This window comes from Mytilus californianus, unplaced genomic scaffold (genome assembly GCF_021869535.1).
Source record: "Mytilus californianus isolate M0D057914Y unplaced genomic scaffold, xbMytCali1.0.p SCAF_5, whole genome shotgun sequence".
NCBI lineage: Eukaryota > Metazoa > Mollusca > Bivalvia > Mytilida > Mytilidae > Mytilus > Mytilus californianus.
Genome location: NW_026262701.1, coordinates 115571961 through 115586864, shown reverse-complemented (window position 1 = coordinate 115586864; position 14904 = coordinate 115571961). Strand labels below are relative to the sequence as shown.

The following is a 14904-nucleotide window of genomic DNA, read 5'->3' as shown; positions in this document are numbered from 1 at the left end:
AAGAACTACATTTCAAACTAATTGTTTTGTCTGGAAATCCCTTTGTGATTTACAATTTTGAGATAAAAATGAAAAATAAATCATCAACTGTTTTCATTGGAGTTTTTAGGTTGCATTAATATTGTCAGTTTGCTTTCATAATCATTGATACAGGTCAGAGGTTGACTTAACAAAATTTAAAAGTATGGCCAATAGGGCCAGTTAGAGTGTAAATTTACTGGCCCAACTCAAAAAAAAATTGCCCTAATAATACTATATAAGTGAACATATAGTCAAATGTAATTGCCAATGGGGCATTTAGTCTTTATGTTCAACTGGCCTTGGGCCAGTGGGCCAGTGCTTAAGTCGACCCCTGCAGGTCTTGACTCTGAAAAAGTTCAGACATAAGGAACTATGTCTTTTATAATATAATTAGCTATATTATCTTTTACAACTATTGTATTGAAGAAAAAAAATATTTTGAAATCAGACTTTACCTGTATTCATATTTATCATCAAAGTATTTTTCTGAGTACGATATCTGGTCAACTGGCATCTGAAAAATACATGTTATATAGTATAAATGAAAAAATTTAATTATCTACATCGATATATTAGATTAAGTATTGTGAATCAGTAATGATTTTGTTTTCAGTCACTGGTTAAATCATTTTTATATGGAACAATGTATTACACAGCATATTTGGATTATTATTAAAACTTAGTCATATGATATCTCAATCAAAAAAAAACAAGAATGTGTCCATAGTACACAGATGCCCCATGCACTTGCACTATCATTTTCTATGGTCAATGGACTGTGAAATTGGGGTCAAAACTCTAATTTGGCATTAGAATTAGAAAGATCATATCATAGGGAACATGTGTACTAGGTTTCAAGTTGATTGGACTTCAACTTCATCAATAAACTGCTTCGCTGAGCGCAGCTAGATACGCCCGCAGAGGTCCAACCCTGAACAGTTGGGGCAAAAATGGACACAATATTCAAGCTTGATTCAGGTCTGAATTTGGATTGTAATTAAATATTTGACATATTATAGGTTTCTGAATAAATGTAGTCAAAGAACTGGAAATTGGTTATATGAATTGAATTTATATTCAATTAAAGATTTCTTGCTGTTGTGCAATACTTAGTAAATCTGTTGTCAGACTATAAACAAATAAAGTTCAATTAATTCTCAATGACATATTAGAAATTTATGAAAATAAAAAGGGAGCTTACATCAATAGATATAAACAATTCACCAAAGTTTCATGAGAATTGGTGACAGCATTTTTGAGTTATTGTCTGAAAACTGAAAAATCACCCCTTTTTTTAATGAATAAAACCCCATAACTCAGAAATGTAAAATGTAAAATTTATAAAATTCTAAAGGGAGCTTACATCAATACATACAAATAATTCACCAAAGTTTCATAAGAATTGCTGAAAGCATTTTTGAGTTTTTGTCCGAAAACTAGAAAATCCCCCCTTTTTTTATGAATAAAACCCTGTAACTCGGAAACGTAAAATCTAAAATTTATAAAAATCGAAAGGGAGCTCATGTCAATAGATATAAACAATTCACCACAATTTCTTGCAAGTTGGTGAAAGCATTCTTGACTTATTGTCCGAAAACTGGAAAATCCCCCTTTTTTTAATAAATAAAACCCCATAACTCAGAAATGTAAAATCTAAATTTTTTAAAAACGAAAAGGAGCTCACGTCAATATATATAAACAATTCACCAAAGTTTTATGCAAATTGGTTAAAGCATTTTTGAGTTAATGTCCGACATGTTGACGACGGACAGAGGTATACCATAATACGTCCCGTAAACGGGCGTATAAAAACTACCTTGACCAAAAACTTTAACCTGAAGCGGGACAGATGGACGAACGGACAAACGAACGCACAGACCGAAAAACATAATGCCCCTCTACTATCATAAGTGGGGCATAAAAAGTTGAATATGTTTTATGTACATTTAATGTTACAGTTTTAACTATAAAACATGTGTACATGATCTTTCTTTTAAAAGTAAATCCTTAATCTGATCAAAATCTTCATAAATGTACTGACTGCTATTGAATTTTTGTCTTTCCATACTCTAAAATGGTGATAGCTTTTCCATATGCAGTCACCTTAACCCTGTGACCTCTTGTTAGTACTTTGGCAACTGCACCACACACATGTGAGAGAAAAACAGTGATGAAAGAAAAGGTAAACAAATGTGGAAGTTAATTTTGAAAGAAAGATTTTAATACACCAAATCATAAATTTAACAACTGTTATGATATATAACATTATAATGTTATAAAGGGACATAACTCAAGAACGGTAAAAGTGCACCACCCAAATTCAAATTTGATCTGAGTTTTGTGGTAATAAGCATTGTGTAGAAGTTTCATAACATTTGGTTGAGGCAAACTTAAGTTAGAGAACGGAAACAAAAAATTCAGCATTTTTTTCTATTTTTAAAGGGCATAATTCTAGAAAGATAAAAGTGAAGCCACCCAATTTCAAACTTGATCTGTGTTTTGTGGTAATAAGCATAGTGTATAAGTTTCATAACATTTGGTTGAGGCAAACTAAAGTTAGAGAAAAGAAACCAATTTCAGACTTACAGACAGACAGGGGTAACACTTAATGCCCCCTCCACTGCAGCAGGGGCATAATAAATATTAATCATCACTCTATTGCATGTCTATCATCTCACTTACTATTCATTGGTATGGGTTTTGCTCATTGTTGAAGGCTGACAGTGACCTATAGTTGTTAACTTCTATGTCATTTGGTCTCTGGTGGTGAGATGTCTCATTGTCAATCATACCACATCTTCTTATTTTGTTATTGGTTCAATAATTTCCTTAACATTAAAATTTCAAGAAACTTGCTACATATGAGTTTAGGTTAAGGCCTTTGAATTGAAATAAAATTGAATTGTTTTTATCGTCTAGTTAAACTTTAACCATTTCAAGAACCATTAGAGCTTAGGATTAAATAAGTCTATTAATATAACTTAAGTAAGAGTGCGGAAACGAAGAATTGCCATTTTCCAAGTTATAAAGGAGCACAACTCTAGAGCAGTTGATGACATACTGCAAAATTTAAACTCTATCTGCATGTTGTAGTTCTTAGCATTATGTATGAGTTTCATAAAATTTGGATGAGGAAAACTCGTTAGAGTGCGGAAATGAAACACTATGCAATTTTCCTAGTTATAAGGGACTTTAGAACGGTGACTCACTGCCTAAAATCGAACTCAGTCAGCGAGTTTTGGTTTTTAGCATTGTGTACAAGTTTCATGAAATTTGGATGAGGAAAACTTACTTCAAGTGTGGAAACAAAAATGGGACGTACAGAAGGTCAACGGTAACACTTAATGCCCCTGTTGCCTACGGCGGGGGCATAAAAATATAATATTTTGCCTTCCTACCTACCCTATTTATTTTTACATGTTAGCAATTATTGTATAATATTTTTAGGCCTTACATGTCACATGCATGTACAGTAAATCTAAGAAAAAGAAAAACCAAAATGAAATGCAAAACTCTCTAACAAGTCATAATTATAAACAAAATCCAAAAAAAAAATATTGTATGGTTCCTTCATGCTTCTCAGAATAGGGTATGTACATCATTTGTACATTGTAGGTAGCCAAAGGTAGAGAAATTTTTTACCGAATGTAGACTATTAAGGGTGTTGTAAATGTTTGCACTCAGCCACTGATTCCCAAGTAATAAAATATTGTTACTTTTGTATTTTTAAAATTTGCATCAGTTATTCATTAGTTATTCATACTTTGAAGTAAATTTTAATGAGGAAATACAGTATTTAAATAATATGTTTCACTTAACAAGTTATTACCTGTATTTATCTTGATCATCAAATATGGTGCAACTTTGTCAAGTATTATTCAAAATGTTGGGACTTTTTCTCTTTTGGTCTAATTTTCATTATTCCTGATGATTGCTATTATTCACTTTATTCAAATTAAATGGATATATAAAATTAGCAAATGTGCAGTCAAGCCCAATATTTAAAGTTGTAAGGCAAGTTGGAGAGAAAATAAAACAATATACGAATGTAATTATATTGCGTCAAAAAATGTCCATAGTTAGGAGGGTCAAGAAAATTAAATGCATCATAATCCAAAAAATGGGCGAATCAGTAATAAATAAATGGAGAATATGTCCATGGGAAACAGATGATGCCCCTATATAACATTATAAAGGGACATAACTCGTAGACTTACAGACGGACAAGGGTAACACTTAATGCCACCCCGCTGCAGCAGGGGCATAAAAAAAACCAGGGACAGTTGATTTTGGGAGAAACAACCCAACAAAAGATAAAACTAGGTGTGTCAAAACGACACAAAAGGCCCTGTCTCAAAGAGTTGAAAAATCTGCACTTTCAACAACACATGTGGACACAAACATGCATGGATAGTATCCAGTTCTCAAGACCAATACTAGTTTGATAAAAAATTTCCTTTATCAATGAGTAGTTAAATTTCAAACTATCTATCAAAGTCCAAAGTCCGTAATTTCGGCAAAAATTAGTAAAGCGGAACGAAACTTAAACTTGATCTGTAACTCAACATGGTTAACTCACATACCAAAATATCAGCCCAATATCAGAAGGCGTATAGAAACAAATCTGTATAACTGTGATTTTCAACAATTTATCAAAGTTCAAAGCCCATAATTTTCGGCAAAAATTAGCAGAGCGGAACGAAACTTAAACTTGATCTGGAAATCATCATGGTTAATTCATATACCAAAAATCAGCCCAATATCTGAAGGCGTTTAGAAAAAAAGTCTGTATAACTGTGATTTTCAACAATTTATCAAAGTCCTAAGCCCGTAATTTCCAGCAAAAATTAGCAGAGCGGAACGAAACTTAAATTTGATCTGTAACTCATCATGGTTAACTCACATACCAAAAATCAGCCCAATATCTGAAGGCGTTTAGAAAAAAAATTGTGTATAACGGTTTGTTGCGGAATGACTTTGTTGTGGGGCCATAAAAAAGATCTCTTCTGTATCTTGAACTAAACTCTAACCATGCTAACATGGTGTGTCCGATCAATTTGATTATTTTTTTTTAAACTGTACTTTAATATCAAACATGTTGCCACTTAGACAATCCCAACAAATGAGTTTATACCAGTTTGAAATCTATACACAATATGTTAATCTGCAAGGGAGACCATTATCACAGTCTACAGGGTATACTATAAGGTCTATTAACCGTTCTACCATAGAGTCTGTTCTCTCTACTTTTATAAAAGAAAATATGGTAAATATTAAAGAAATTATGTCATGAAGAAAATATGAATCGAAATATTTAAAAATAAATTACTTGCTAGGAAGCATTGATTGGATTCATTGTTACATTTGTTTTCATTTAGAATTACTTTAAATGACTGTTAATTGTAATTTAGAATGGTGATTAGTTATAATTATGATGTCTTCGATCTCACTGATTGTTGTGTAAATTGTCTTAGTTGGATTAATAATGAAAATAACATTTTCAAAATAAAAAACAAGTTAGCTTGGAATGAGTAAAAACAATAACGTACGAATTGTAAGACATGAAAGGGACTTTTTTTGGCAACTTAGCTTCTTTAATCTTAATTTTGTTTTGACAAATTTTTTATACATGGAAGTGGATTATTTAGTAAATCATGGTGTAGAAATGTAGGGTGAATGGCTGTGTGATAGTGTCTTTTTAGTATTTTATTTTTTTATAGAAAATTTGGCAGTGCTCCTTAAAAGTGGCGAAATTTTCAACAAACTTTAAAAAATTGAAAACAACACGTTTTAACTTACTGTATTCAAATTATATCGTTAAACAACAAGACAACAAAATAATGTAAAAATAAGGGCGAACATATACTAGTGTGAATAGGTATAAGGGCTAACAGGTACCAGGGCGCATGTGAATCAGGGGGAACGGACCCGATTCTGTCTAAAGCTATGCAAAACCTTGCGAAAACACACCTGGCTGAACCTTGACAGAATTCAAACAAAATAATGGATACCAAAGGCAAACTGGAATCAGTTCAAAACAAATCCGGGTGCTTAAGGATTGGCAAATTGGACGAGTACAAGTGATAACTGATATAATATTTGATCGAGTTGCAAAACTTAGTCATCAAAGATACCAGCTTTGGAATATAATTTGTAGACTAGAGATAAGACACCTATTCAATAGATTTCAACATCAATTATTGTAGGCTCAAGTATATTGGCCAAAGGGGTCAAACATTGAAGTTTCAGCAACCTAATAGAATTATTTTTTCTTTGTTTTGTAATGCTTTAACAGATGCAAAAAAAACTATTTCAGCGAGGAGAAAAACTTGTCAGGTTCGGTTACTGACGTATTTACGTCAACTCCACATTTTAGATAGACCATAAGGCACCTTTGATCAGATGTGCTGTATATTTTCTTCTGATATTAGTAACTACTTTTTTGTGTCAAAATAGGGCGGGATTCTCGTCTGTCATCCTTGAACTTTTGAAAGCAGACGATATTGGGAAAAGTGTGGTGTTTTCGTTTATGCATTGCAAGAGAAGGAACATTCAGAACCTACAGTGTTGAAATATGAAAATTCTACAATTATTTTCTTCTTTTGTGAAATGTCTGCGAAAAAATAAAGAGTTTTGACTTCATTTGTAGTTTCTCTTCTTCAAATTTCTGGCGCTCTTTTGAAGATCACGCGAGAATTTGGAGAATGGGGTGACTAAAAGAAAGAGGAACTAAAGATTTCAAAAATACGAACTATTTGATTTCAAAGGGCATATTTTTTGTTATATTCTCACCAACAGTGAAATAAAAATTATTAAGAGTTGCTATAATTGATTACTGGCCTTCGTTCTTGTTAATTTCATAATTTTTTTTTACTAAAGTGATTATCAAACTTAAACTGGTTCCTACACGCACTTGTTTCAATGAGCGATACACTAAAGGGAGGATCAAAATGAATACCAGATAACAAGGGAGAAAACCGAATTATGGCACAGCTTCTGAGGTGAAAAATATTATACAACGTAATAAGCTCTATCGCAACACAGAAAATGCATTACCCATATAAAAATGATAACGAATAAACTATTTGTAAAAAAAAACCAACTGCATAATAAAAAATTATCATTGAAAAGTCTACAGTGTGAGGAGTAAACACAAATGGTCTTGTTCAAGGACAAGTCCTAAAAAAAACTGATACATAACATCTTCAATTATGTAATTACAACTCTCAAACGTTGAGGTTACACCTTAAAATATTCCACATTTCACTCACCACACGCTTGTGATAAACATCAAAAACTTATTAATCCACCATTTTCACCAACTTAGGAAATGCCTGTCAAAGCGTCCATAATTTCACTAAATCTTAGATTTGTGTAAAGGGAAGTGATATCATAAGTCACCAGTTGAGTATCGGTTTCTATCTTTGATTTTTCCTGTACACTATAGTCTATAGACTATACCAAGTCAGAAATATGGCAGTTGTTTTCCATTGGTTTGAGCTTTTGGTTTTTCCATTTGATAAAGAACTTTTTGTTTTAATTTTCCTTGAAGTTAGGTATTTTATTTATTGTACTTTTTATTGAAACATTTTCAGACGCTCCAAGGCAATGTCTGCATGATCCTTAGCTGCAGAACAATAGCTTTTATAGTCCTAATGATAAGTTTTGACAATAAGTGTACCATAGATCTTAGAGGTACGGTTCCGCAGCTACATGATCCCACTTGTATCAAAAAATTAGTTTTGCTATTCATAATTTGTAATGTCAGTGTACACTGGGAACAGTATACCTAATGGGAAATGAATCTGATAGGCTTTTCAGTATAAAATTGATAAAATCTCAAACTTTATGAGACTTCACGAGATTTATGGATTTTGAAAGCTATGGATTGAAAAACTATCGGAACTGCTCAATAAATTAACCACATAATTCCAAATGTTTAAACAAATACAATGAATTCATAAGTTTGATCGTAAAGAAGATATATTTTTTCATATAAAATGACCAATATAAGTGTGATTTATTTGATGTGAAGTGTTTTATAATGGTTTGTGAAATTTTTTTTTATTACCCTGTTTGCATTGTGTACACTTCTGTGATGAAATGAATGCCACTATGACAAATTTGAAATGACAGATTACAAGTTTGATACACTGGCATCATTTATTACTTAGTTTGAATGACATTTTATTGATATTATCAGAAATTATTAAGATAATAGCGAGTAAGTATAACTCAACTGATAAACATATTTTATTATTATTTTCCCAACTTCAATATTAATAGATGTATTTAAACTTTTGGATATTTAATTTGTGACGAGTGAACCAACACCTTCTAACGGAAAAGCTGGTAGAGTAACCAAGATGGATACCGAAGTATGCTGCGGTTGTCTTAAAACCTCATGGAAATATAATATGTAGAGACAACAACATCTGGGTTACCGCAAGGTGATAGTTTTATTGAGTCTACATGTTTCGCCACTTACGGTGGCGTCTTCAGGACAATTTAAACATAGAAAACAAATACTGAAGTACATAAAATGCGGTGCATATGGGGTTACAAAGGTTAACAAGACGTAACGTCACAATAATTGATTTGACAACTTTAAAATGAAAGTGAAAGTAAAAGTTAATAATGCATTGTCAGTGTCTTTTCCAAAATGGACAACACCTCACAGGACATTCCATACCATTCCAAAAGGCTTCACTCGGAAAGAGGTACTACTTCCAATTGCGTCGGGAATGTTGTAAGATGTATGGTAGTCGCACATGTAGGGCATGGTGGAAGTTGTGGTGAATTGGTTACATTTTGCGGTTGTGGTACACTATCCATGTTGCAAGTTTATTTCAACAATAATCGTGCGGTTCAGTACGTTTTGCGGTGGTCTTCTTTTTCGCGGGTTTTCCTTTTCTTCGAGGTATGGGCGGTTTCTTCAGTGAGGTTGGTGGTAGAATGGAACTGGTCGGTAGACATGAGGCTAACGGTTGTAACTACAACGCAGGACGGCTAAGGTGGATCGTGTGCGGATGCAGGGGTTCACAGAAAAATAAATAATTTGTGACGAGTGAACCAACACCTTCTAACGGAAAAGCTGGTAGAGTAACCAAGATGGATACCGAAGTATGCTGCGGTTGTCTTAAAACCTCATGGAAATATAATATGTAGAGACAACAACAACCTTTGTAACCCCATATGCACTGCATTTTATGTACTTCAGTATTTGTTTTCTATGTTTAAATTGTCCTGAAGACGCCACCGTAAGTGGCGAAACATGTAGACTCAATAAAACTATCACCTTGCGGTAACCCAGATGTTGTTGTCTCTACATATTATATTTCCATGAGGTTTTAAGACAACTGCAGCATACTTCGGTATCCATCTTGGTTACTCTACCAGCTTTTCCGTTAGAAGGTGTTGGTTCACTCGTCACAAATTATTTATTTTTCTGTGAACCCCTGCATCCGCACACGATCCACCTTAGCCGTCCTGCGTTGTAGTTACAACCGTTAGCCTCATGTCTACCGACCTGTTCCATTCTACCACCAACCTCACTGAAGAAACCGCCCATACCTCGAAGAAAAGGAAAACCCGCGAAAAAGAAGACCACCGCAAAACGTACTGAACCGCAGAACCGCACGATTATTGTTGAAATAAACTTGCAACATGGATAGTGTACCACAACCGCAAAATGTAACCAATTCACCACAACTTCCACCATGCCCTACATGTGCGACTACCATACATCTTACAACATTCCCGACGCAATTGGAAGTAGTACCTCTTTCCGAGTGAAGCCTTTTGGAATGGTACGGAATGTCCTGTGAGGTGTTGTCCATTTTGGAAAAGACACTGACAATGCATTATTAACTTTTACTTTCACTTTCATTTTAAAGTTGTCAAATCAATTATTGTGACGTTACGTCTTGTTAACCTTTGTAACCCCATATGCACCGCATTTTATGTACTTCAGTATATGTTTTCTATGTTTAAATTGTCCTGAAGACGCCACCGTAAGTGGCGAAACATGTAGACTCAATAAAACTATCACCTTGCGGTAACCCAGATGTTGTTGTCTCTACATATTATATTTCCATGAGGTTTTAAGACAACCGCAGCATACTTCGGTATCCATCTTGGTTACTCTACCAGCTTTTCCGTTAGAAGGTGTTGGTTCACTCGTCACAAATTATTTATTTTTCTGTGAACCCCTGCATCCGCACACGATCCACCTTAGCCGTCCTGCGTTGTAGTTACAACCGTTAGCCTCATGTCTACCGACCAGTTCCATTCTACCACCAACCTCACTGAAGAAACCGCCCATACCTCGAAGAAAAGGAAAACCCGCGAAAAAGAAGACCACCGCAAAACGTACTGAACCGCAGAACCGCACGATTATTGTTGAAATAAACTTGCAACATGGATAGTGTACCACAACCGCAAAATGTAACCAATTCACCACAACTTCCACCATGCCCTACATGTGCGACTACCATACATCTTACAACATTCCCGACGCAATTGGAAGTAGTACCTCTTTCCGAGTGAAGCCTTTTGGAATGGTACGGAATGTCCTGTGAGGTGTTGTCCATTTTGGAAAAGACACTGACAATGCATTATTAACTTTTACTTTCACTTTCATTTTAAAGTTGTCAAATCAATTATTGTGACGTTACGTCTTGTTAACCTTTGTAACCCCATATGCACCGCATTTTATGTACTTCAGTATTTGTTTTCTATGTTTAAATTGTCCTGAAGACGCCACCGTAAGTGGCGAAACATGTAGACTCAATAAAACTATCACCTTGCGGTAACCCAGATGTTGTTGTCTCTACATATTATATTTTTGGATATTTAGCTGAATTTTCTCTGAATGGCCCTAGATCTTGATCCAAATAACCTTCTGATGTCTTGCAACAATAATTTTTATACAACTGCAAAAATTTTTGCGGTCGTATATTGGTATGACGTTGGCGGCGTCGTCTTCATTGTCTGAAGACACATTGGTTTTCTAACAATAACTTTAAGTGAATGGATCTCTATGAAATTTTACCATAAGGTTCAATACCACAAAAGGAAGGTTGGGATTGATTTTGGGGGTTATGGTACCAACAGTTAAGGAATCAGGGGCCAAAAATAAGCATTTTTGTAACTTCCAGACAATAACTTGTGTTTAAGTGTATGGATCTCTCTGAAATTATACCACAAGTTTCCATACCACAAAGGGATGGTTAGGATTGGCTTTGGGGGGTTATGCCTCAAACCGTTTAGGAATTAGGGGCAAAAAAGGGGAAAAAACAAGGGTTTCCTGGTTAATGGACAATTTAAAAGCAGTGAAAGGGAGGTAATCCTAAAACAAAATTGTACAATGTTGGATTACCTCCCTTACACTGCTTTTAAATTATCTATTTAAGACTTTTATGATGTATTTAAATGGGTAATTATGGTTGCAAACTACGTTGGAAATTTGAATTGAGATTATGACCATATCTTGAGAGAAGGAATTTTTTTTTGGAAAAAGGGGGGGAGGAGGGGGCTATAAAAGAAATTGTGGGAGGCAATTATTTTTTTTCATTTTATTTCAGAAATTAAAAAGAAAATTTCAATATATTTTTTGTTTTTGCAAAAAAAGAGGAGGGGGGGGGGGGGGGTCAATATGCAACAGCATAGTGTATTTCACAAAAGCAAAAAAAGGGGGGTAATTATTTTTTTTGGGTGGGGGGGGGGTCAATTCGCAACAGCATAGTGTTTTGCACAAAAGCAAAACATTGAATATAAATTCAAATCATATAACCAATTCTAAGTTCTTTGACTACAGTTATTAGGTGTCAGAAACCTATTATGTGTCATATATTTCATTACAATCCAAATTCAGACCTGTATCAAGCGCGAATATTGTGTCCATTTTGGCCCCAACTGTTCAGGGTTGGACCTCTGCGGTCGTATCCAGCTGCGCTCAGCGAAGAATTTTATTCAATTATGACATCAAATTTTTAAAACTGTGATGCAAAATTTGAGAGAACTTGTGTGATTTCAAGTAATGGCAGACAAATTTACATAAAAGTGTAAATATGTCTATGCATTTACAATGTTAGTGTTTATAACCTTTAGGCATAAATTGCTGTGTGTTACCATAAATTTATTCTGAATGCACACCTAACCTGTACACTTGGAAAAGTTGTAAGGCATGGCAGGTCCTAAAAAATGTTAAATGCATTTTGTGTTTCAGAAAATTAAAATCCTTTAAGGGTTTTGTGATTCTTTTATTTTCCATTAGTTCTTCGGACATATTCTTAAATTTCAATTTTTTGAAGCCCTTTTCCAAATAAGAAATCATTTTTTAATCTGTTCAATGACATTTTTATTAGTAATTAAATTTCAAAAAATATTTTGTGTATTTTAGCCTTGAAACAAAATATTTATGTTTCGTCGATCACTTATGTTCTCTAGAATGTCTAGTTGACCAACTTACTTGATCGTAAGATGTGGTATGATTGCTAATGTGACAACTATCCACCAGAGTTCAAATGAAGGAGATAAAGCAATTATAAAAAAATGGGAAAATGAGAAAAACCCATAGCGTATAGTCAGCTATATAACATTTATAAGGCCCTGACGTGAAAAATTTGAAACAATTCAAATGTGAAAACTAACAGCCTGATTTTAAGTCCATTCCAAGGGTCCGGAAATGGTCATATTTGCCAGTCATGTCCGAAACTGAAAGATATTTGTCCTAAACGGCAAATTGGGATTTAGGATAAATTATTTTTTTTACAGAAATAATTTCTGTCATTTCATTGAGATCGGGTTTCTTTATAGCCAATTTACACTTGTTTTTGTTTTGTAATTCCTTTCCTGTAAGAAAACTGCCACTCCATTATAGTATGATAATCCTGAGGGCCCTCCTAATAACCATATTAGTTCCTTTGGGAAATATTGGCTATTGATCGCTGATCAATATTTATACAACTGCAAAAAATTTTTGCGGTCGTATATTGGTATGACGTTGGCGTCGTCGTCCGAAGACACATTGGTTTATCGCACTCTAACTTTAGTTTAAGTGAATGGATCTCTGTGAAATTTTACTATAAGGTTCAATACCACAAAAGGAAGGTAGGGATTGATTTTGGGGGTTATGGTACCAACAGTTAAGGAATTAGGGGCCAAAAAGGGGCCAAAAATAAGCATTTTTGTAACTTCCAGACATAACTTGTGTGTTAGTGTATGGATATCTCTGACATTGTACCACAAGGTTCCATATCACAAAGTAAATGCTGGGATTGATTTTGGGGGTAATTGCCTCAAAATTTTAGGAATTAGGGGCCAAAAAAGGGGCAAAAAACAAGCATTGTTATATGGACAAATACTTTAGTACAAAACATAATTTAAAGCAGTGTAAGGGAGATAAATCAAATACATCATTTGAATTACCTCCCTTACACTGCTTTTAAATTATGTATAAAGTAATGGTTAATGAGCAATTAAGACAATTTAAAACAGTGTAAGGGAGGTAATCCACATACAACATTTTGATTACTTCCCTTACACTGCTTTTAAACTATGTTTAAAGAAATGTATATTTATAAAGGAAGACCAGTTAAAATATCTGCAAATGTTGCATCTTTTTTTTTTTACAAAAAAATCCATAAAAAGAAATTGTGGGGGGTCAATTTTTTCTCATTTCAGATTTCAGAAATTAAAAAGAATTATTCTTCATATATTGTTTTTTTTTCAAATTTCAAATATTAAAAATTTTCAAGAAGTAATATAACCTTTAATTGCACAGTATGGAGCATTAGATTTGTAAAATCTTTGACCACATTTATTTATTTGTTATGCCAAATCTGACCGCGTATTTAGATTTTTAAATTTGGGTCCAGTTTTCAAATTGGTCTACATTAAGGTCCAAAGGGTCCAAAATTAAACTTAGTTTGATTTTAACAAAAATTGAATATATGGGGTTCTTTGATATGCTGAATCAAACATGTATTTAGATTTTTGATTTCGGGCCCAGTTTTCAAGTTGGTCCATATTGGGGTCCAAAATTAAACTTTTTTTTTTGTTTGATTTCAACAAAAATTGAATATATTGGGTTCTTTGATATGCTGAATCTAACCATGTATTTAGATTTTTTATTTGTGGGCCCTGCTATCAAATTGGTTCATATTGAGGTCAAAAGGGTCCAAAATTAAACTGTTTTATTTCATCAAAAATTGAATTATTGGGGTTTTTTGATATGCCAAATCTAACCGTGTATTTAGATTTTTAATTTTGGGTCCAGTTTTCAAATTGGTCTACATTAAGGTCCAAAGGGTCCAAAATTAAAATTAGTTTGATTTTAACAAAAATTGAATATATGGGGTTCTTTGATATGCTTAATCTAAACATGTATTTAGATTTTTGGTTTGGGCCCAGTTTTCAAGTTGGTCCAAATTGGGGTCCAAAATTAAACTTTGTTTGATTTCAACAAAAATTGAATATATGGGGTTCTTTGATATGCTGAATCTAACCATGTATTCAGATTTTATTTTTTTTGTGGGCCCCGTATCAAATTGGTTTATATTGAGGTCAAAAGGGTCCCAAATAAAACTTTGTTTTATTTCATCAAAAATTGAATTATTGGGGTTCTTTGATATGCCAAATCTAACATTGTATTTAGATTTTTAATTTTGGGTCCCGTTTTTATACGACCGCAAAAAAATTTTGTGGTCGTAGATTGGTATGACGTTGGCGACGTCGTCGTCGTTGTCATCGTCCGGGCGTCGTCGTCCCAAGACACATTGGTTTTCGCACTCTAACTTTAGTTTAAGTGAATGGATCTTTTAGAAATTTGACCATTAGGTTAAATACCACAAAAGGAAGGTTGGGATTGATTTTGGGGGT

General features: G+C 33.7%; 2 protein-coding genes across 6 annotated transcripts in view; one reads left to right on the top strand and one right to left on the bottom strand.

Annotated features, from left to right (window-relative positions):
* The window catches only part of LOC127700761 (cyclin-dependent kinases regulatory subunit 1-like), a 50390-nt gene that overhangs the window by 8114 nt on the left and 27372 nt on the right, over positions 1-14904 (bottom strand). Inside the window, exons 1-2 of one of the 4 annotated variants that reach the window (XM_052204419.1) lie at positions 7293-7489; positions 477-535 (exon numbers count right to left, since the gene is read on the bottom strand). In XM_052204419.1, the coding sequence (XP_052060379.1) occupies positions 477-535 (59 nt within the window). In that variant the 5' untranslated portion in view covers positions 7293-7489. Of the gene's footprint in view, positions 1-476; positions 536-6413; positions 6519-6584; positions 6729-7292; positions 7490-14904 lie in introns of those variants that run through there. The other 3 variants (XM_052204418.1, XM_052204417.1, XM_052204420.1) reach the window with 3 other exon arrangements.
* Positions 6891-14904, top strand: part of LOC127700758 (succinate dehydrogenase cytochrome b560 subunit, mitochondrial-like) — a 29854-nt gene continuing 21840 nt past the window's right edge. The window contains exon 1 of one of the 2 annotated variants that reach the window (XM_052204411.1): positions 6891-7022. In XM_052204411.1, coding sequence (XP_052060371.1) covers positions 7006-7022 — 17 coding nt within the window. In that variant the 5' untranslated portion in view covers positions 6891-7005. Of the gene's footprint in view, positions 7042-14904 lie in introns of both variants that reach the window. The other variant, XM_052204412.1, reaches the window with a different exon arrangement.